Source organism: Antennarius striatus, chromosome 15 (assembly GCF_040054535.1).
Source record: "Antennarius striatus isolate MH-2024 chromosome 15, ASM4005453v1, whole genome shotgun sequence".
In the NCBI taxonomy this organism is placed as follows: Eukaryota; Metazoa; Chordata; class Actinopteri; order Lophiiformes; family Antennariidae; genus Antennarius; species Antennarius striatus.
The window spans coordinates 10,098,938-10,121,949 of NC_090790.1; the positions used below are offsets into that span (position 1 = coordinate 10,098,938).

At 37.2% G+C, this 23,012-nt stretch overlaps 1 protein-coding gene across 1 annotated transcript in view; it reads right to left on the bottom strand.

Annotated features, from left to right (window-relative positions):
• mmp17a (matrix metallopeptidase 17a) overlaps positions 1 to 23,012 on the bottom strand; it is a 78,214-nt gene that overhangs the window by 15,908 nt on the left and 39,294 nt on the right. Inside the window, exons 2-4 of the mRNA XM_068335107.1 lie at positions 21,367 to 21,499; positions 20,332 to 20,467; positions 4,116 to 4,402 (exon numbers count right to left, since the gene is read on the bottom strand). Coding sequence (XP_068191208.1) covers positions 4,116 to 4,402; positions 20,332 to 20,467; positions 21,367 to 21,499 — 556 coding nt within the window. The remainder of the gene's footprint in view (positions 1 to 4,115; positions 4,403 to 20,331; positions 20,468 to 21,366; positions 21,500 to 23,012) is intronic.

Sequence of the window (23,012 nt, forward strand, 5' to 3'; positions counted from 1 at the left end):
GTTGGCTCAAACTTCCTGACCTTTTCTAAAATTGTCTGCTTTAAATTAGGGCAGACATGAGACATGACATGTTGGTTTGTAACCTGAAAATACAGATTATAATCAGATAATTATATTCCTGATGCCAATGAATGATCAGGCTCTGTTTATATAAAAAATAAATTATGCAAATCAAAGTCAGCATTAGCGTAACATTTAGTGCTTATCCTTTAAAGTACTGAATGCTGATTCACAAAGAAATATGAGTGAGTCATATGAGAAATTTGTGAAACATGGTCGCAAATCAACATGCAGACAGGTGATGGCAGAACACAATCAATGGGTAAACACTATGGACAGACAGGATGCAAGAAGTTGTTTATTCAGACTCTAACATAAGGAAATAACACTTTTCAAATAAAAAGATTTTCAGGTTCTACAGTATATAATTTATTGTCCGCCAAATATTACCCACGGAAAGGTATTTATAAAAGTAAATTCACTAAAATGATCACTCTAAAATACGCTTTCAGCTTTAATGTGCTAAAGGATTTATTTTAATGTATAACATAAAAGGGTCCCTGTGGTGATCTCTTATCACAAACAAAATGTATGTGTATGATGAATGTTTCTCACCCAATCCTTGCTGTTTAATATAGTAACCGAATGAATTTCCTTTCTCATAAAACATTTGCAAAGGCGATATTTTATTTCTTAGTGCTGTGAACTAACCTAAATATGAAGCTGAATTTGAATACCACATTCCTTCAGAGTTACACATTTAATTTTGTAGCTATCCTGCCAGTGAAAGAAAGATAAGATTTGAAATTCTGTAATTATCAGGGACCTTGGCCTAGAGGTAAATCCCAATTTTCTAAAGGCATTTCAATAGACAGTCTTAAAGTAACAGCATGAGACAGAATGTAAAGGCACTATATTGTCTATGTAGCATACAAATAGCATCAGCTTTATTAAACTATCAATATCTGTTCTGAAGGAACGCTACAAAACCGAAGGCAGAGGTATGTCATATTAAAATTTCGTGTCTCCTCAGAATGCTGTCAAAAAGAAATAGGCAGGTTCCTGACCTACAACTGAAAATGTAATGTTTGTTTTATTTGATATAAAATTTCCATCATTTCCGTGAGTGAAAGAAGAAAATATCAACCAAAGTTAAAAAACAAAAAAATCTTTACACTCTAGTCAACAGTCTAAGCTCTGTTTTTAACCCTATGGTGGCTGTCAATCATCAGTTTTAATAAAGATTTAGTACATGTATACCTCACCCTACATTGTTAATTGGTTCCAGAAGGCATGACGTAAGTCTGAAAACAATGTATGTCGAATTAAATTGTCTCCAGGCTAAACTGAAAATAACCTGCATTGAACATTTTCAATAATACAGTATATGGTTAATACAAATCTATTTTAAGCTTACAAAAAATGAGTTTTATTTTTTAACATAGTAGAGAGAAAAAATCTAAATTCATGAATACAGTTTGGCAATGTTTACCATTCACTGTGGGTGCTTTATTTATGAATGAATGATAAAATAAAAGGTTTTTAAGGTTCTAAAACAAATACAAGAAGTATTTTTATTAATTTGCAAGAGTAAAAAAAAAATCATTTTGAATTTATTAATACATACATTGAATTTGGTAGTTTACATCGCTGATGTAGTTAGCTGTGGATCGTCAACATCAACAGCTGACTGTGGCTGTTGTTAAACAAAGTTAAAAAACTGGTTGAGTTTTTTGTAATTTTTTCTTCTTCTTCTCCTCAAGGATTAAATTATAAGGAGCAAAAGCTTACTTTGCTCAAGTAATGTGGATTCAAAACAATCACAGGAATCACGAGTGACTCTGGTATACATCAGACCTATATGTACTTGTACGTATTTTAAAATGCTATGTTTTTATACTTACATCGTACAGTAACATAATATGTGCTTTCAATGGCTTTTCAAGTAATTTTATGATTCCAATATTTGTGACAGATGTAAAGTCAAGTAAAATTATATGACATGATTTTTATTTTTCTGTGTATACAGTAATTGAGAACAACTTAACTCAAAACGACGTCAACCAGGGTATACCGGAATCAGAATCAGAAAATAGTTTATTGCCAGGGACAGTAAAGTTTACCACATGAGGGACTTGACACGGTGTAGCACCGAAACACCGAGGCGGCCATCCGCGGCGCCTGTAAGCATATTCACTGATTTTCTCTGATTACTACAGAAAACAACTACATTTTGAGTCCTCCATCTTTGACTGCCCAGCTCTTTTGAAGCAAATCCCCCACTGATGGAGGTGACTTCATAAACTACTAAACCATTGTACAAAAATTGCCACTGCTGTAGCCTTCTGTGAGGATTAACTGGAGCAGACTGAGCTGGAGTAACATATGGCTTATGATTTTAACAGGGCAAAAGCAAACAATAAAAATGAACACATGTCCCGGTTACATCATAGACTCACCAGCTGGTCTAGTCAGAGTCATCTGCACCTTGGTCTTAAGCTTCACATTGCAAGCAAGCATCTTTGGGGACTGTGACTCCCAGGGAGTCTGTTTCAGCATGTGGTTTTCATGGTAATTTGGGAGTATGTCCAACATGTCCAACATTTTGGGAGTATGTCCAACATGAAATGATCATCGTGGTGTGCGCACACATTCGCTTATTTATTAATATGGTAACTGACGTATTAAGAGCTTGATCTTCATGGCTTATTATTTTGATTCTTCATTCATTCACTCATTTTCAATAATTTGAATAGGAAATCTTAAAAGTCCGACCTAAACAATTATACCTCTAACATGTCTGCATACCTATTTTTAAGCAAGACATTAGCAACTAACTTAACTTAGCAAAAAAACTGGGAACAGGGCTACACAGCATGTCTAGCTCTTCCAGAGAAAAGAAATCCAAAATGTATTTGTTAAACTCATAAAATGCAGACTTTGCATCTTCACAATAGTTTTCTTTGCAGACACGAGAGTGGACTCATCTATTCTGTTTCTAATAAATGGATTGCAAAGTGAAATTTTCTTTTTTTCAAGTGAAAGCAGCTGCATTTTGCTCCTTGTAAAATATTATTTTGAAAATGCATGCTTTAAAGTAAGTAGGGATGGTCGTTTTTATTGTAGTTCTTTTACTTCAAGCTAACAAATTTCTTGTGAGTTTTGTGTAAAATCTTAGTTTTGCAGTTAACTAGTAGCTGCAAATAAACAGTCTAATATTTTTTAGCAGGGTGATCTAGACAAAGGAATATAGTGAAGGCCTATAACACAATGGAAAGACCCATAACATGCATAACTTAAAGTGATTAAATTTACTTTATTGACCCACAGTATAAAAACAGAGTCGTATATTTTACACAAGAGACTACTGTTTTTGTTCTGAGTCTGGTTAAGACTTATTTTCTCAGCTTCTCATTGCCATAAATCAAACAATTTGTTGGAGTACAGTATATAAATCCTTTAATCCCTCTAATTTTTATTTTTTTTTTGCTTTTTACTTAGAAATTTCGAACACTGAAATCCTATGAAGTCGTTAGAATCAAGTGGGATCAATGCAAGTCAACAGGAAATTGAATGGCTTATGTTAATTGCTACTAACATGAATTAATGGAACATGAGTTTATTTGCTCATGGCAGTTAGAGGGAATTAAAGGATGCATCTTTTTATGACTACTAATTAGTTTATGGTAGCAATCACCCTTGTGTTACTTTTTCCTCAGCCTTGTATCTGAAGTTTCTGCATATTACATAGCTCTAACATAATTAATATTAAATGTAGAATCTGTAAATTTACAAAGGGTAGACACAGCTCAGTTCCAAAATACATGATGTGTTCTAGTTTCGGATACAGATGTCTTGGTAAGCATTAAAGTCTAATACAAGTCTTTTTAGATACTGGTTCGAAGTCCTTATTTTAGTTTTTATTTTATTAGCACTCTTGGTGTCTGAAAAGTTTTGGGATATCTTTTTCAGAATATCACGCCATCATTTTCCCTCATTATCCCTCTATCTTCTACTATTTTTTTTAACTTCTGGTTTATCCATTGTCTTCTTCTTTTTAATATAATGAGAGAAAATTCACCAGAGTGTTGACACTCAAAAGCAAAGATCCTCACCTGGAGATCTAAAGGTCCAGGCTTCTTCATCATCAAAATGTGTATCCCCAGCTGTGAACCTCTCTCCTGGGAAGAATGCGTGTGCCACAGTGCCTCCCGGCCCATCAAAGGGATATCCATCATTGTGATCCGCCTTTGTGAAGTCAATTTGAATGTCTGCATCATTTCCTGCTACCTCATGGAAGTTAAGTGGTGCAATGTCACTCCAGACCTTCAAGGCGTAGTACATCAGGGCTCGGACTGTGTCCCTGCCCAGTAAGGCTGAATCCTTGGGGAATGTTCTCACTCTGAGAAGAGAGGAAGGGAAGAGAAATCTTAAATAAGAGATTGAAAAAAGAAGGGTATTGATTATTAGACGCCACACTTTCACTTTCAGGTGGTTTACCTGTTGTACCTCTTCTAACAGCAGTGTTTGCCTTTCACACCCTGAGAAACTTACACAAAAATGTGCTCTGTAATTACCAAACCGTTAAAGTACACCTATCCAAATTTGCTTCTAGTTACACTGTCCAAACTCTAAAGCAAAAATAAAATGGAACAAATCAATTGGGGTGGCTATGGCTCAGTGGTAGAGGAGGTCGTCTAATGATCGTAGGATCGTCCGTTTGATTACCGCTCCCGCTCTTCTAGTCATTTGTGGTTGTGTCCTTGGGCAAGACACTTTACCCTTCTTACCTCCAGTGAGGTACTCACTGGTGTGTGAATGTGTGTAATTATTCCGGTGGTGGTTGGAAAGGTTGTTGGCGCGGATTGGCTGGCACGTTTCCGTCAGTCTGCCCCAGGGCAGCTGTGGCTACACATGTAGTTTACCATCACCATGTGTGAATGAGGAGTGAATGAATAATGGATCCACTGTAAAGTGTCTTTAAGTGCCTAGAAAAGCCCTATATAAATCAAATCCATTATTATTAATAAAAGACACCCTTAAAAATAACACATTTTGACAAAAATTTGCCATTTGTAGTTGCGAATTAAAAAGGTATTGTGTCAACTGTGGCACCTTTTCACAGCCAATAAAAGTGACATTCGTCTTTATTTGATTCTGTGTGTTACAACAATTTGCGTGGAGGATTTCAGGCTCATTGAAGCAGTTGGAATTGAACAAATAGTTCATTTATTAAAAAAGTCTAATACGGTATGTGAGAGTGTTGGTTTTAACATGTGAGTGTTAAACGTGATATGCAATTTATCAGGCCATAAGTCTTTCAGTTATAGTCCATCAGTTTCCATTTTATTTCATTTTTATCTGCTCTGCCTGATAAGATTAATATGATAGAACAGAATTTCCAGTGAATGTTTTTGGTAATGAACAGTGTTTGACTTATATTGTTAATATTCATATTAGTAACGACTTTTATAACTAGCTTTTGTAACTCAGTTTTGTAATTTGATCCTGTCTGCAAATTAAAACCACTATAAAAACTACACCCTTTATTTGTATATACTATATTTTTCTTGTATATAGTGGCATGAAAAAAATGTACATACACGCATGCATGCAATGTGTTGTCATGTATAGACTAACAGTTAATCATAATACAGTGGTACCTCTACTTACGAATGTCTCTACATACAAAATTTTCTACTTAACGCCTCAACAGGAAAATATTGCCTGTAGTTACGAAAGAACTTTCGAGTTACGAAAGATAAAAAATACAGTATGGGCTGATACTCGCAGCTCCCACATCCTTATCGCTGCTCTGCCATTGGCTATTACCTAGCATCCTGGCATCTCATTGGCTAAGAGGGACCTTTGTGTGTAGCTAGATAGGTGTCTCTGCAGCTTTCCTCGTCATTCGGCCTTCGAGCCATGACGTGTTCTGATAGTTTTACGCATATATATTAACTTTTTGAGTATTCGCTATAGACCCCAAGAAAGTGATGGAGAAAAGAGAAAAAGAAAAAACAAAGAAAAGAGTTTTCTCGTCCATACAAACAAAGCAAGAGATAATAGAGAAGCATGAAAAAGGGATGTGTTTGGTTGATCTCACCAAAGAATTTGGCCGTAATGCATCTATAATTGCCACATTATTAGAACAAAAAGGAAGTTTAAGGAGTTTAAGGCATTGCGTGGGTGGTTGGAGAAGTTCAAAAGGAGGACTGGAATTCACTCTGTTATTTGGCATGGTGAGGCAAGATCACATTAACCAAAGAGGTTAAAAAACAATGAGGACAGCTGTTAAAAGGTAAATGACCATCATTTTATTCTTTACTCTATTCTTTTCTTTTTACATTATGCACAACTCTCATTTATTGTGTAATAATCTAATTGTAACATGTATTTGTTACATGTTTTGATGCATTTTTATGCTTATAAAACTTTTATGTCTGAATTTTGGGGGGCTTGGAACGGATAAGGGCATTTGCATGGAAAACGAATCTCTACTTGCGAAATGTTCTACTTACAAAATTTCTTCCAGAACCAATTTATTTCGTAAGTAGAGGTACCACTGCAGATATAATTCTTGGCTAGTCTATCCTTCAACAGAACAGAGCCCTCCTACCTCAGCCTCATCTTGCTCAGCCATGACCAGAAACCTTTGGTTTCAAATGCAACTCTGACATCAGCAGGGACAATTGAGGTGAGAACAGGTATCCTCATTGCATTTATCCCTTTTAACACAGATATTTATTTGACATTAATTTCCACTGGTGAAAAATCTACTGTCTGTTCCAGGACAGCAGATTTTTAAGCAATAATTAATTAAGCAATTAATTAATAATAATAATAATAATTAAGCAATTAATTTCCCTGATGCAAACTCCTTAAGGGATAATTAAAGTTATACTCTTATACTCTAGCAGTTACCTGCAACTCTACTGACAAATAATTCTATTTGTGTTGTTTGTCCACCCCTTGAAGCCCTTATGCCAGTGACCTGCATGTGTCTTTTACGGAAAGGATAAATTGTGAGACACAACAACATTTGCCACAAGCTACATTTCAGACCTTTTATCCCGCATGAACCAGAGCAACAGCTGTTCCAATGACTTTGCTTGTAGCTGGACCTTTGTTGTAAAAGTCAAACTTCTGAACACCTGCCAGAGGAGCTCAGACAAGTGAGATCTCTTTAATCTTTTAACTCTCCACCAGGCACAAAGTTCACACATATATTCAACTGGTGTCTTCTTTTATCTCGGATTCCGTTTTGCTCTCATTCATCACTGCCTACATTTTATCCACTCTCTCCACTCTCAATGCCTGATGGTTTATCTTGTCATGTGATTAATGTACTGTAGTATGCAAAATCTGTTCAATGTGAAAACATTTGTGAAATTACAGTAAATAACTGCACCGAATTTCACTTGAAGGGTACTGTTTCGGAAGTTTTTATTTTTTTTTATTTTATTTTATTTTAGAGGGACAGTATTACTGTATATGTACATTATGTAAAGTGTATCCAAATGTGCAGTATGTATTCACTTTTAATGATATTTAAGGAATGTTGATGTAATACCACTAAAATGGTTCATTGGTTTTACTATTTAACAGTGTATAATCTTTTTCACAGGGGAGACCCAGACAAGAGGACCAGCAACAATATGTTTTCACATAATATCACATAAAATAAAAACAAAGATGACAAAGTCAGAGAAAATGTACACATTGACAGACAGGTTTTACTGGATTTCACTAATGGCTTGAACACTCTCAGGGTCACCATGCTTTGAAGCTTAAATTAGTCTGCAAATTGTTTCAAGTAACAAGCGAAGTAACTTTAAAATAAATTTAGATGATCATGGCATAAATGTTTTAGCCTTTCATGCAAGAGGTTTTATCCATTGACAACAACTCATTCAGAACTGATGAAGCATGTTGAATCGAAGGTGAAAAACATCTTTAAACCCAAAAAAGAAGTCCAGTTGCTTTTAACTCAATCTCCGAATAACTGAAAATCTATATAAACAATGGCAATTGTGGCTACATGTACTGTATGTGGAAGGAGTCACTGATAAACTGACAGGGAAATCTCTCCCCAGCACATTGTAGTTCTCCTTAGCTCTGTGGAGTGTTGTTAAATCTTTCAGCTCACTGGTTCATTTAAACTGCTTGCTACCGAAAAGTGTTTTTCACAACCAATGATGCGTGCAACTTAATTAGGGCAGCTAATTAATATATGACATGAAAAATAAGTCTATGACAAAATGTTGTCACAAAACACATGGGTGACATTAGCCAAGTTACCCAAAAGCAATGACTTATAGCCTGAAAATGAGACTAAATTAATCAAAATGCATGTTTATGTACCAAGCACCTTTAAATTCTAGCATATTATTTACATTCTATTTTGTACAAAAAGAAAACAGCCTTTGAAAAAAAAATCAAGTACAGACATTAAATATGAAGTTAGCGTCAATCATTTGACAATGCATACATAAATTATTTAATATTACAGAATTACTGACAGAATCGCCAGGAGTCCATGAGCTTATTGATTCAGTATACTGTATGATACTGAATCAGTAATAGCAAGCTAAGAACAAGAACAAATTCATCAGTAGCTCTCTGTACTCATCCACAACAGCCCAAGCACATCTCTGTGCTTCTTGTGTTGATGTGATCATAAAAATGTGGCTGCACATACTGCTAGAGTATAGTCCCACTGAAAACCAGAGTTAGCCAAGGTCAATGGTAATGGCTCAACCTCCAAAGACAATTCACCTGCTTATTAGTTGTAATTTAGACGGATGAGGGGAGGTGACTGCGTGTGTTTAGAAGTGCTTGTGTGTTTGGGTGAATGTTGATGAGACAGATAGAGATGGAGACAGAGTGTATGGTTTTGCTCGTGTGAGAGAATGTATGTGCATCCAAATGTGTGTATCAGCATGTAATGTAGTCCACCAAGGTCAGAGCAGTCTCGCCCTGCATCTCAGATGAACTGCTTGTTTTTGCATTTGGACACTATAGCTTTGGTGCATTTAAAGGGAACAAGATGTTATATCTTACAGTGCTCCTATTAAATTCCATTAATTTCACAGAGCTTTGCAAAGATATGCTATGATGATATCAGTTTATCAATATTAAACTGTGATTTTAACAACCTTATCGAGCATGATTTGTTCAAATGCCCATCAGTCAAGAAGATGCTCATTAAACAGCTTGTTCTCATCAAGTCCACTTGATAGATTTTTATGTTTTAGTGTATTAGTATGTATGTAAAGTATCTCAGGTTCAGTGCTCAAACTGTGATGATACACTGCCTGCCATGCCAACATCAGAAATGATGTCACAGAATTCCTCTCCATTAAATTGCAGATATTATTGTCCACTGCTGAAACAAAAACATTTTTTGGAGAAAGCTAAAACATTTTGAGCATGGACTAAATAGTTCAGCAACTAAAAAAATGTGCTGTAGGTCAAAAAGTTGTGTTCATGATTTTGTGGGCAGTAATGGGGTCTTTGTGTCATGACCCTCTCAAATCAACAAAGCCATTAAAAAAAAAATTATGCCTCAAGCTGATGGCTGTGTGATTATGTTTATTTTGGTGAAATTTCACGAATGAGAATCATGAGCGGTTAGAAAATGATTAAAACATGAGCAAATGGAGTTTGGAAAGGAAAAAGTGCAAATGTAAGAGTTTCTGGCTGCGGCATAAAGCAGGAATCAACAGGGATGCAGTGGCTAAGGGTTTTTTAGCAGCAACAGAGCCCCTGAGTGTGCATCATTGACTCACAAATAAATATCTGCGAAGAGAGCCTACATTGAAACGTATCCACATCAATCAAATATAATACCTCCATAAAGAACTGCTCACATCAAAGAATGCCTTGGCACAACTGAGCCAGCAGTCCTGGGCAGAAAGTGAATCTTTGACGACGGTGCGTTAATGACAAAAAGAGGACGGAAGAGGAGGAAAGCTTGAGGAAGACAAAGTATGAAAAAGAGGAATTGTCTGAGGCTGAACAAAATGGAGGAGGAGAAAGCCAACAAAGACATGAAGCATGCCAGTTAATGCCACAGAATAGATGTGTCCACCGTTATTAGTGCATTGAAGAAAAACCATCACATACAAGCTGCTGTTTTGTATTTTATTCATTTTAGTTTGAACTCAACACAGGTGCATTATTTGCCTCGAGGATGTTGATGGAGAAGTACAGAGAAGGTCATAAGGAGCTACACTGTGTCTTTGTAGATCTATGAAAGCCTATGACAGGGTACCCAGAGAGGAACTGTGGTATTGCCTGAGGAAGTCAAGAGTGGCAGAAAAGTACGTTAGAATACTACAGGACATGTACGAGGGCAGCAGAACAAAGGTGAGTTGTGCTTCGGGTGTGACAGATGAGTTAAAAGTAGAGGCGGGACTGATCAGTGATCAGCTCTGAGCCTCTTCCTGAAGTTAGGCTGGAATCCCCATGGACCATGATGTTCGCAGATGACATTGAGAGAAGTGGAGAAGGCTAGATGAGAAGAATTAGCAAAGGTGGGGGACTTTCAATATTTGGGATAAACAGTCCAGAGCATATTGAGTGTAAAAAAGGAGGTGAAGAAACAGATTGAACCAGGCTGGAACAGGTAAAGGAAAGTGTCAGGTGTCTTATGTGACAAAAAAGTCTCCTAAAATGAAAGGCAATGTTTACAAGAGCATGGTGAGGACAGCCATGATGTATGGATTAAAGACAGTACCACTGAAAGAAGACAGGAAGCTGATCTGGAGGTGCTGGAAATGAAGATATTGAGGTTCTCTTTAGGAGTGACCTGGTTTGATAGGATCAGAAATGAGTTCCTCAATGTAATAATCCAGGTAAATTTTTGGAGACAAAGTCAAAGAGAGCAGACTGCAATTTATTAATTTATTACAGGTTGTGAACATCCATCCCTAACATTATTTATCAGAGTTTAATACCAAGTACTATATAATTTCCTTGTTATATATGAAAAGGACAGTCCTCATAAGATAAATATTTTTGTGTGAATCAGAACGCAGAAAACAACTTCTTCAGACTCTAACAACAAAAAAACAAACAAAGAAAACCCACTTGATGTCTTCCGATATAGGATCAGGGATTGACATTGTAGCTTTTTCACTTGTATTTTTATCTAAAACGAGCAGTTTGCCAAGAAATATCACAACCCATCACAGATCTCTGACAATCATTCAAAAATGATTATACCACAGTTCTAGATTTGACAGCAGCTGAAGCACATTGAAAAAATTATTGGTAGAATAAGCTATAAGTTAACATTTGTTGACAGTGGTGTACTGCTTGCTCTGAAATACTGAAGTGCTTAATGTATGAATTGTTGAGCATGGAAAAGAGATTGAGCATTGACTATCATTTTTCCCAGAATAGAGGAAGAGGTTTGCAGTAAATTGTTAAGGTGGCAATAAGTGTACACTATAGGCTACAATGTGTCAGTTATGAAATGTTGCAGCCTCTCAAGACTAAGGAGAGTCTTGTATGCTGCTTCCCAGGACAGCTAAACAAAGTTATCCCTGAGGTAAAGAACTAAAACCCTTAAAGAAAACATCCATCCTGTTCGCTCTGGTTATGATTTCAATGGGACAGTGCTTAGAAGATACAGTTGTTTTGTGCAGAGTTGTAGGACATAAAAATATTCCAAACCAGCCATTATACAACCTAAATACAGTATAACTCCCCAAAACTCTAACCTTGGTAAGGAGAAGACCTGAAAAGCTAAAGCTAAAGAGCGGGAGTTGGCTGTAGAAGTCTACTTCCAGATTCTTTAAGGACAGGTGAAGTTAAAGCAAAGCCATTGACACCCTATTGCATGTTGCCAAATGGGCAAGTCAATGGATCTGGATCAAGATATTAGACAACACCTACACTCTGATTAATACTCTACATCAGGGGTGGACGCTGGAAATGGTCTGAGATTTTGTTGATGAAGTTTTATGAAACTATCATCGAACACCAGTCAAAGAGTGTGTCCATAAGATGACCTTTCCATTATATAAGTTAAGTAACATAATAATCTAATCCTTTTCCCACTATGAAAACCAAAGAGGGAATATAAGAGTGAAAAATATGCCTTACATTTACACAAAATAGACAATATAAAATGTGCTTTCATACCTTTTCAGTGACATTCAATGTAAAATATCATAACAAACCCCTCCCCTCCTGAAATTAGGTACGGCAGTGGCTCAGCAGTAGAGTGGGCGGTAAAGCGGGTCGTCCTGTGTTCCCAAGAATGGCGGTTCGATTCCTACTCCCGCCCACCTAGCCACCTTGGAGTGTGGGCTGACAGTGGGAGGTGTCAGCTCACCTCCAGAGCACTGCCAAGACGCCCTTGAGCAAGGTGCCGTCCCCTTTACAAGTTGCTCATTAGGGCGCAGCATGAAGGAGCTGCCCGCCAACCTGTCTCCCCCACACTGCATGCCTACAGGCCCCCTAATTCCGTGTGTCACAGGCCTGTATAAAATATATATATATATATATGAATATATATACACATATATACACACACACACATATATATATATATATATATATATATATATATATATATATATATATATATATATATATATATATATATATATATATATATATATATATATATATATATATATATATATATATATATATATATATATATATATAGAGAGAGAGAGAGAGAGAGAGAGAGAGAGAGAGAGAGAGAGAGAGAGAGAGAGAGAGAGAGAGAGAGAGAGAGAGAGAGAGAGAGAGAGAGAGTGCAACTGACTAATTTCCCTTCAGGGATGAATATAGTATATAAATTAAAAAAAGAATTTAAAAAAATTCAATGACAGTAAATTAACAACTGCAACTCTATAAATGCAGATTAATGAGAGGGGAAAGAGAATTTAAGATCTCACAGTTTTAGAGGGATTTTATGCTTATGGGATGTTTAATATCTTTTCAGACAGATGAAAAAATCATTTTCTGAAAATGGCAAAGAAGCCCAGCTGTGCTAAATGTACATCATGAGCAAAATTTGTTTTGTGATTGCACACAATATGAGCGACAACAACATTGCTATTACAATATGTTGCATTTTAGATTGTCATTCAGCTTAAAGACATCTTTACAAAATGTCAAAATTCTTTACGACATTCAGGTTCTCACTTTAATTGTCCACGAACACAGATGTGTGGCACTAATGACACATACAGTTTTTGGCAATATGGTGGATGTTCCTGCTAGTAAGTGATGATTTTCCATTTCACAAAACTACAAGCAATTCAGGAAAGCTTTCAAGCAGTTCATAAAGTGGGACCATAGAGTGTCCAAATCAAACAAAATATCTGGATAAAAAAGTGCTTTCATTTAATCAAACCAGAAAACCCTTCTGAGGCAGTAATCTTGTATAGAATAACAGCATTCACTGTACTGCAATGTACTATTGATAAATCAGGCTGTATGGAAACCTACTGAAAATTGACGGACTCTGAACTCAGAAAAAAATCCACAGGTGTCTATAATAAAAGAACATTAAAATTACCATATGTTTCTTGGCAGGAGCTCCAAGCTGAAAGAAGATGTACAAAAGACATGAAGTCTATATACAGTAACAGAATTTTCAGTAGAACTTGGCTGAGAGCTGTGAGTAAAAGGGTGGCATCACTCAGAGGAAAAGACAGGCTGCTGATTTCACAAAGCGGAGCGGAGCTGAGCTGAAGGCATAGTAAGGCATGTGATTGTCAGTAGCAGGATGGAGAGACAGCGACTGTAAGTGAGAAAAAGTGAAGCGTTCCAGTCCTAAAACAGCAGGTCTCCAAAGCAGTGTGTATGCTGGTCCCCCGAAGCAGATGTTAATTCAGTAAAACAGTTTTGGTACAGTGAGATGCTGGATTGCTGCCACACAATTTTCCAGTCTAGCTGAGACTTTATGAGCCCATGTGCACTCATGTTTTAACCTTGAAAAAATGTCTGTATCTCAGACTGAAAACCTCCAGCGGGTGGATGTGGGGGATTATTTCGACAAGGCAACACCACTGGAAAAAGGTCACGTGGTAAAGTGTGAGCAATAAGCCATAACTCTCCTGGCCAGAGTAACAAGTGATTTATGCCATGAACAAATCCTTCCAGGAGTCCTATCTGATACTTTTGAGGTGCAAAACAACCGTTAAGCGGGAAAGTTAAGACCCATGGTGAAGACACTTACATTTCCCATTTGATCCTGACTCTTTTGTGTTTAAATCCAAACATGTTATGATTTGTTCTGACGTCTCATAATTTATAACCAGCATAGAAATTCCAGTCCTGATGGAGTTAGGAACAAGTCCTTTATGCAGCTAGCCAAAAAGTTAGGATTTGGAAACCAGGCTCATTTTCACATTCTTAACCAAGCACCAATTTCCTACATGTGTTTTAGTTGGCTAATCTTTACTACTTACTTGCAAAATTTAGTCATTGCGCCAACAAAATCCAAACCAAAATAATACAGTTAAATATCATCAAAAAAAAAAAAAAAGCTAAACTAACCCTGACACAGTGTTGAACTGATGTGAAGGCTAACATCAACATGCAAATATTTTCACAAATATAGTAACAAGGAGATTATAAGCAAGTATAATTTACCATGTGCATTATAAAAAGTATACATGGCCATCTCTTACTGATTTTATACAATGTACAATTCTTTGGCTTATCCTATGCCATAGTAATTTATATTTACTTTGACTAAGGCAACATTTATGACCATGACCATCACCGGAGTTATATGTATTGCAATTCATCTTCAGATGAACATGACTGTTGGATAAAATTTTCCCTTGTCAATCAATTTAGTAGTCAAGACATTTCACTTCATATAACAAATGTTGATGTGTGGGCTGATTAATGGAACTACAGACACTACTAATACATCACAGCTAGATTATTGGTTTTTACATGTTCAAAATAAATCTACTCGAATTTGGAGTTGTTGTGATTTAGTGTTCAGTTTGGAATATCTCATGCCCATTAAATAAGTTCACTCAAACATTAAAATACATGTAGTAGAGCTTCACCTGCCTCCATGCTGGGCTCCAGCATGAGCATCCAGAAGAATAAGATGACAGGGAGCGGGTACATACGACTGCTTAATACCCCGTTAAATTCTCTTTCTGCTAATTGATGCGTTAGATTAAGGAATGGTGGATTCTTGCACATAGAATAAGGAGCACAAACTGGGACTACAGGAGTCTGATTTATTGAGAGATTAACTGCTCCAGCACTAGTAAGGAAATACAGGCAGTTTTAGAAAAGATGAAGATACATACCTACTGGCAATACATTTGCAGTCACATCTTGGTTTGTTCCATGTTTTTCCTTCTGAGACTGAATATCATAAGTAGGCTTGCCTGACACTACGTCATCTGAAGCTGTTTATCCTCATAACCTATGATATTTTGATGCAGATAGATTATTAGAATCTTGACACTTGATGACTTTTGATCTGGCAGTTGACACCTGACTAGAACTGCTGAGGATGTTCTAATCCGAATCCTCTGTATGTGAAACAGGGCTTTACAGACTCTTCCAAAGTCTGTGCTCCGCCAAGAGATAATGCTGAATGAAATACTTATTTTTAAGAATGAATAAGCTGTGAATCTAGCACAGAAAACATCTTTGGGTGTTCTTCCTCTCTATTCCCTGTTTTTCTCTCAGAATGTACCCTGTGAACCCACCGACGGATTTTTACTTCTCAAATATTTCTCTGGAGTATTAGAAAAGCAGACAGGCATGTGTCCCCCCCCCACCTCTAAATTCATAAATCAACATCACACAAATCATTTTCATCCTGCTGCCTAATCATCTCAGCAATTATGGAGTGTTTTGTTTCTGTCTGTATTGCCTTTGCACTGTTACAGTACACACATTCCTCGGTTCTCCCAAAGCCTACTTATATACATGTTTCTTCAAACCTCCAGTGCCCTGATGCCCTCCTTTCTCTCTGAGTGGAACTGCATTCTACTTTTCTTCTTTCCTACTTTGCAATTAGCCCATCAACTTTTCTCTGCAGGTTACTTTGGCCTATATGGTCCAACCCTCCATAACTTGTACTTGTCAGAGTGAAATAAAGATTTTCCCCATGTATTTATTTCACTAATACTTGTCTAACATGCATATCTTCACTAACGTATTGTGGTTAGCTTTGATTCATGTTCACACACAATCTGCTACTTATACAATGCTTTGGCATTGTGATGATTACAGTGATTGTGATGATGTATGTATAACTGAAGAAACAGTTTGGCCAGTCGTCATAGAAAGCAAAAGCAAAACATCATAAAAGCAGCTTATCAATTTGTTAGTTTACAATTTCCAATTCTAACTGAAGTATTGTGTATGCATTTAAAAACTTAAATGTCCCATGTTATGCTCTTTATAATCAATTTCACAGCGGTCGGACATCCAACTATACCGTATTCAAAAGGTATTGCCTCAAACTGATCCGTGGTCCTGAATTTCAGCTGTCTAAAAGTTGGTCATATGAGCTCTACAGTGAACAAGCTGTTTCTGTGCCTGCACTTTTAAATTCTAATGAGCTCAGTCTGTCAACATTACACACCCCTATGATGGGGAGGATGTGGCTAACGGCAACATAGCCGATATTGTAATTAAAAATAAACACAGTCACCGTCTCTTACGTTCTTTGTCTGGGACAGAACAGAAACACTTATATCGATTTATACAACTAACAACTTGCATGTCTAGCTCTGAGCAACGACATTGTGACACACTGCTACCTTCAGTGATGTGCGGTCAGGGGCTCACCTGCCATCATGAAAGAAAAAAATGGAAAATCGAATAAATAAATTAAGTGCTAATATTTATCAAGCGATGTGTATTATAAACTTATTTTCCATTTAACGTCACCAATTTTAGGTTAGTTTTACTCAAAATCACTGAATTTTCACATTTACTGCTGCAATACGTAGCAGAGACCTGCGGTGAGGCACCAGCCAGTTGTGCCTCACCGTGGATTGTGCGATACCTCAGAATGCTGTGCTGGTAGCTATACAGTGAGACCGTAATGCCATCTCTCTATATGTTGTTATTGAAATGTTCAAACACGTTTGCTCTATAAACTAAATTCCCGTAATTTAGCTAATGTATATAATGTACAGTGTTTTTGTGTCAACAGCTGCATGTGTGTAACGTCTTTCTTGAGCTGAGCGGTCCTGAAACCGCTGTGAAAATGCACTGGGTGAGGTACAAATATACCTGGCCTCATGGATAGGCGGCGCTGGTGATCCCGGGGCTTCGTCTTGGGACTCCTCAGCCAAAGAATAAGTGAATGCAGGCTACGATCTACATTAAGTCAAGTGCAGCAATTACTTTTATTCAACTCGCCTATTCAAATGGGGGATTAAATATTACAAACTGAAGGAAGATAGGGACAATTTTTACAAATAAGTTATTTATGCGTTTGTTAAGAGGGAGCGGCGCAGGGACTTCATTTAAAAGTAAACCTGACATATTAATAGGTAGGTAACAACATTACGTTTCTTTAATCAAAAATGCTTATTTGTGTGTTACAGTTTGTATGTGTAAATCATTCTGCAATGAGACTTTAACATAGCTCACACACTGTTGCTAATTAAATGGTGAATAAGCTACACTGTAGGTTCATATTTTTGTAAATCTGATCACGTGATCATGATGACGTCGATGCCTCACCAGCCATGAACCTCACCGCACGTCACTGGCTACCTTACTGGACAAACTAAACTACACCTTGGGATGAACGCCCCCATATCCGGGGAGAGAGGAGTGTTCTCACGAAGATGGTGGCTGCTTATGTAAATCACTCCTGCTGTTACATCGTGACAGGAGCTGAGTCTAAGCTGCAAGTTTCAGCACCGTTTCACCAGTGGGTGGGCTGCAGAGTTGATGCAGGACCCTTTTTTGTCCTTGTTCTAGGAGTTGGTAGGCTCAGGCAGGACCACTGTATATAAGTAGCAACCAGAAAAAATGTGCTTTTCATAACACGAGAACTTTATTGTATTGACAAACTGTATCTCAACATGGAATATTTTCTCAGCGTAGTCCAGTCAACCTGTCAGCTTCGGTGTGCACATGCAGCACTATAGGACGCTGAACTGGACTGTCAAGCACCCTGCTGCCCCTCAAAAAAATCAATTTAATCACTTAATAGTTATAAAAACAGTTCACTAAAGTGTCAAATTATTACTATTTTGCTGAACATCATGGAATGATTACAGTATGTTTACTACAGATAGCAAAAACTGCAAATCAAGTCTGCTGCTGCTTAGTTCCCCTGAGGTTTGTCTGGTGCACTTAAAAACTTTGCAACTCCAAAACATTTGTAAGGCTACGTATTCAGCAATCAGCACAAACTAAAATGGCTGTGCTCATTGCAATAAACTGCAAGGCTGCAACTGATCAGTTGTCACCTTGTGTGAGGACATTCGTCACTGTTCCATCTGTTACTGGAAATTTTCATTAATTACTCATTCACTATTTAAGTAATGTTAATGGTTCAGGGTGAAGTAAATGCTACCGTAAGCATAGTAATTTACTGAAAATAAAAATGCTATACTCTTTGGTGAATGTCCTGGAAGTCTAATATCGCAGGACCCTTAATATTACTAATATTACTCAGCATTCAATGCAAACAGCTGAGAAAAATGACTTGTATCAGTTATTTGGTCATTAATTTAAGAATATGATGTGACCTTGAGGTTTGGGGAAAGTTTCACTCTAGGCCAAGGTGGTGGACAAACAGACTGACAGAACAGCAATACCAACTGTGGAGTGATGCCCATATCAGGGCTTCAGTACTGTTAAGTGTCCACTACAATACAATATGACGGCATATGCACAGACACACACTAGTAATGTCTGCACAATGCATCATCTCACTCATTAATCAGATGTGAATTGATCATTCCTGCCATTAAACAAGTTAGGTCAGGTCAGGTTTCATTAGCGATAGTGTTATTTGCTGAACTTGGTGAGAGGGGAATGTTTTTGAATAGTTAAAGAGGCTGTGAGGAAATTCTATCAAATAGACTGAACAATTGTCACATGCTGAAACCAAACAGGTATGTACAACTTCATGTGAGTGTATTTGTAACGTATTGGGTGTGTTCTTTTTGTGAAAATGTGCATCTATGTTCAAATCCACTGTACTGATGAGTAGTTGTTTTTACTGCATGGGTACACACAGCACACACAATCTCAGTTCATTGCCCTGTTGAATCACCCTGAACAGTGTGTGTGAATCAGTGCAGGCAATCCATATGTTTCACTGCCTCTTCATCAAAGCTGTATCCCGAGCAGATGTTCCACCTGCATTACCAAGACAGTACTATTTTATTTCATGCAGCATAAAATATAGAATGACTCTGTAATACATTACTTTATCTTTAGCAATCATATAAATTATTATTGTCGAGAGAAAAGGAGATTCACTAATTCCTTTTTGTTTTCAATGACAAACCAATAACAACAGATGTCCTCTAGCTGAGCAGGGAGATTCTATTAAATGCATGAAACCTACTTGGAAACACTTCTCCAACATTCAACAGATGGAATTAATAGATTCCTCTCACCAGAGAGACATATAGGGATCAAGATGAGAGTGCCAGAATACAAATATGCCATAAAAACACTGGTGTAGATCCTATGGCACGCCTCTTTCATATTTGTCATATCGCTACTGACAGCCTTTTTAAAGTGGAGGTCACTCAGTTCGTGGCGCAGTCAATCAGAGGGGTTGATGGTCTAAATAAATTACTCCAGGGAGAGATTTGCACAGATAGACAAAAAAATGCAGTGGTTTATGACTTCCTGCTCTCAGTGATGCATCACTGTAATGAACTGGGCTGGAATGAACTAAATTGTGTTCGGCTTAGATGACAGGGTCTCATTAGACATAGAGTGAGCTATAAACAAAAACACATCACATTGTACACATTGTTAAAGTGGAAATATTTCAAGTTCAGCTCAGTGAGAAACAGTATATGTCCACTGGTATCTTAATCGTGTAGTTAATGCAAATTAACAGTAACCTAGATGACTTTGAGAATCAATATTTCAGCTATGTTTGTGAATTCCCTGTCATCACTGACTCTAGCTGCTGCTGACTTATTTTGTGATAGTCCAGCAACAATAACACTGCTAAAAATAACCCATTGTACTCATGATCATTGATTCACTAACACTGTGTAGCATCCTTCAAAAGTCAGCATTACTTGAGATGTAAATAGTATATGAGACTAATCTTGATATAACCTCATGTCTTAGTAGACAGTATAGTTCATGTACCCCTACCTCCAGGATAGATGCTGCTTATTCCATTTGTTCTGAGGAGTCAGGGCACGTTTCCTCCGTCCCATTGTCACCTCTGCCTCTGAAACATCTGGCAGAGAACATCTGGGTGTTTTCATTAGGCCCAGTGTGGCTTGGTCTAAAGAGGAAAGCAGAGGAAATCATAGAGACTAATGACTGTAAGTTTACTAAATCTAATATTTGTATAAAACCATAAATATAACTTTATGACTTAGACTTGACAGGTAGAAGACAAAGATTCTTAAACTAATAATGAAAAAATATATTTAAATTAAAAACTGTGTAAATACACCACTGCAGCTCAACATCTGTTTGATTGCTCCAATCACCGCAACTCCAAGGATGTCCTCATATACATAATTATTTGTATACACAGGGGTTTCCGAGATCCCATCAAGGCCATAAATCATAAATCCTCTGCACTTCTATGTGCAACAACACACACACACACACACACACACACACACACACACACACACACACACACACACACACACACACACACACACACACACACACAAAACACTCAAACACAGAATCATGCGTAAGAAATGTTTGCTATTTGGTTTGGTCTGTAATATAATTTTGTGGTGGGCGTGTGAGAGGTAGTGTAATCTTTGCTTCAGAAATGATGCATTCAGTACATGAGACAGAATGTATAGAAGTCAATATACTTTATTTCTGCTGTATACCACCTGCACTGCAGTAGTTATTTTCCTATGTGTGTGTTTATGACAAGTTGTCTGTGCAATCCAATACAAGAGAGCTGAAGTTAATGCTACAGTACATCTCTAAAGTTAAATGGCCACTACATCATAAGCAGTTTCCAAAGCAATCGTTTGTGGTTTTGTTGGTTGGATAACATTGTGTTGATTTAAGCCAAAGTGTCCTCCATATTTTCTTATTTTCTCTGGAGCCATGAATTAAACATGAAATACATAGAGTTTCCATCCATCCAAAGTCCCAACAGTCTCTCAAGAGCTCACTCTTTCACCAGAATCAAACATGGCTACATACCAAAGACTCCAGTCTCTTTCAACCCGCCAAATTTCTGCATGGCTTTGATGGCCTTGGTCAGAGCCTCTTTGGTCTGAAGCTGCCCAGTCACTGGGTCAGGAGGCGGGAGGTAGCCAAACTTACTCAGCCAGTCCTGAAAGGGAAACAGCAGACATGGAATTCAAAAGTCTTTCAAGCCATTTAAATAATTCCAAGTATCCCATAGTGATGAAGAAGGTCTAACACCTGTTCATGTTTACTGTCTGGGAACACTGTTCATACTGGGAGAGCTTTAAGTCTAAATGCACCACATGTTCCCCAAATGACACTTTCCAACAGAAAATGAACTATTAATGAAGATGTTGTCACAGCTGACATTTTGACATGACATTAAAGGACAAAGCACAGCAAATTTAAACATTATTAAGGTAAAATGACTCCATCCCACCATAAGTCAGCTGGGATAGGCTCCAGTAACCCCCATGACCCACAAAAGCGGAAGAAGAGGTCAGGAAGATAAATGAATGTCTGGATTTAGATGCTTTTGCTCCAGGATTGATTCAATAAAATAATGCCGAGGGCAGGTTTATGATTGAAGCACACTATCATTATATGTTCACACATCCAGCAGCTTAAAGGTTAGAATGATCATGGAAAAGGAAAGACAAGCAATAATGGTGAAAAAAACCCCGCAGTTGTTAAGGATAAAAATAAATAGCTGTCTTAGAAGTCTGTGTGGCATAAATATAGTTTGTAGTGTATATGTGGTCTGGGTCATAGACATGAAATACTGGTGCAGGTTAAGATGAGATGCAGGCTCCACTTAATCAATTTAAAGTTCAAATGCCATCTCCCCTAATTTTCATTTATTGAAGGATAGGTCATCTTGCTGAAAGTTGTTTCTCAGAGTTAGCTCCAGAATGAGACCCCTACAGCTAATATAGATTTAGCAGGCTGCTCAAGGACCAACTCGCTTACAGTCTCATCTCACCCAGTCGCTTTGGTCGAATGTACTTCACCGCACTTCAGCCGCTTAGTAAATATGTTCACCGTACATAGTGCAGAAGAGAAAAGGACCTTTTCACTACAAATATGAGTGTTTAAATCCTGTGTTTATCGAATGTAAAGCTTCAAAAGGCAAGGAAAAACATACTGTACATTTCAAAAACAGAACTGAAAATGGTTTACATAGGATTGAAATTGTTGAATTGCAGTCAAATAAATAAGAATGACAAAAAAAGTAATAGACAAAGAATGTAAACAGCAGATTATTTTTACTTTTGCATATAAAAGATGATGCAGTTAAGTTTTAGAAGAATTTTAGATACTTTATGGTTAAAGCTATTCTGCATGATGATTACTGAATAACTTGTGTTGGATATTTATGCCTGATCTAAAAGGATACAGGCATGTTCAATAGATAGAAAACAAAATAATATAACAAACTGAATTGCAATAAGCCTGTTTAAAACACTGTGAGTTCATTGCTAATGCACAGATGCCTGAGAAAAAATGTTCAGTGGTGAAATGCAAGACACAAAAAGACTAAAAGAAGTGTGGAGAGAGGGAAACACATATTTTTTGCAGGGAAAGAAACACTAAACACGATGAGGGTCCTGGCGGAAATGGCTGACACCTACGTATTCTTTAATCATACATTATTAAGA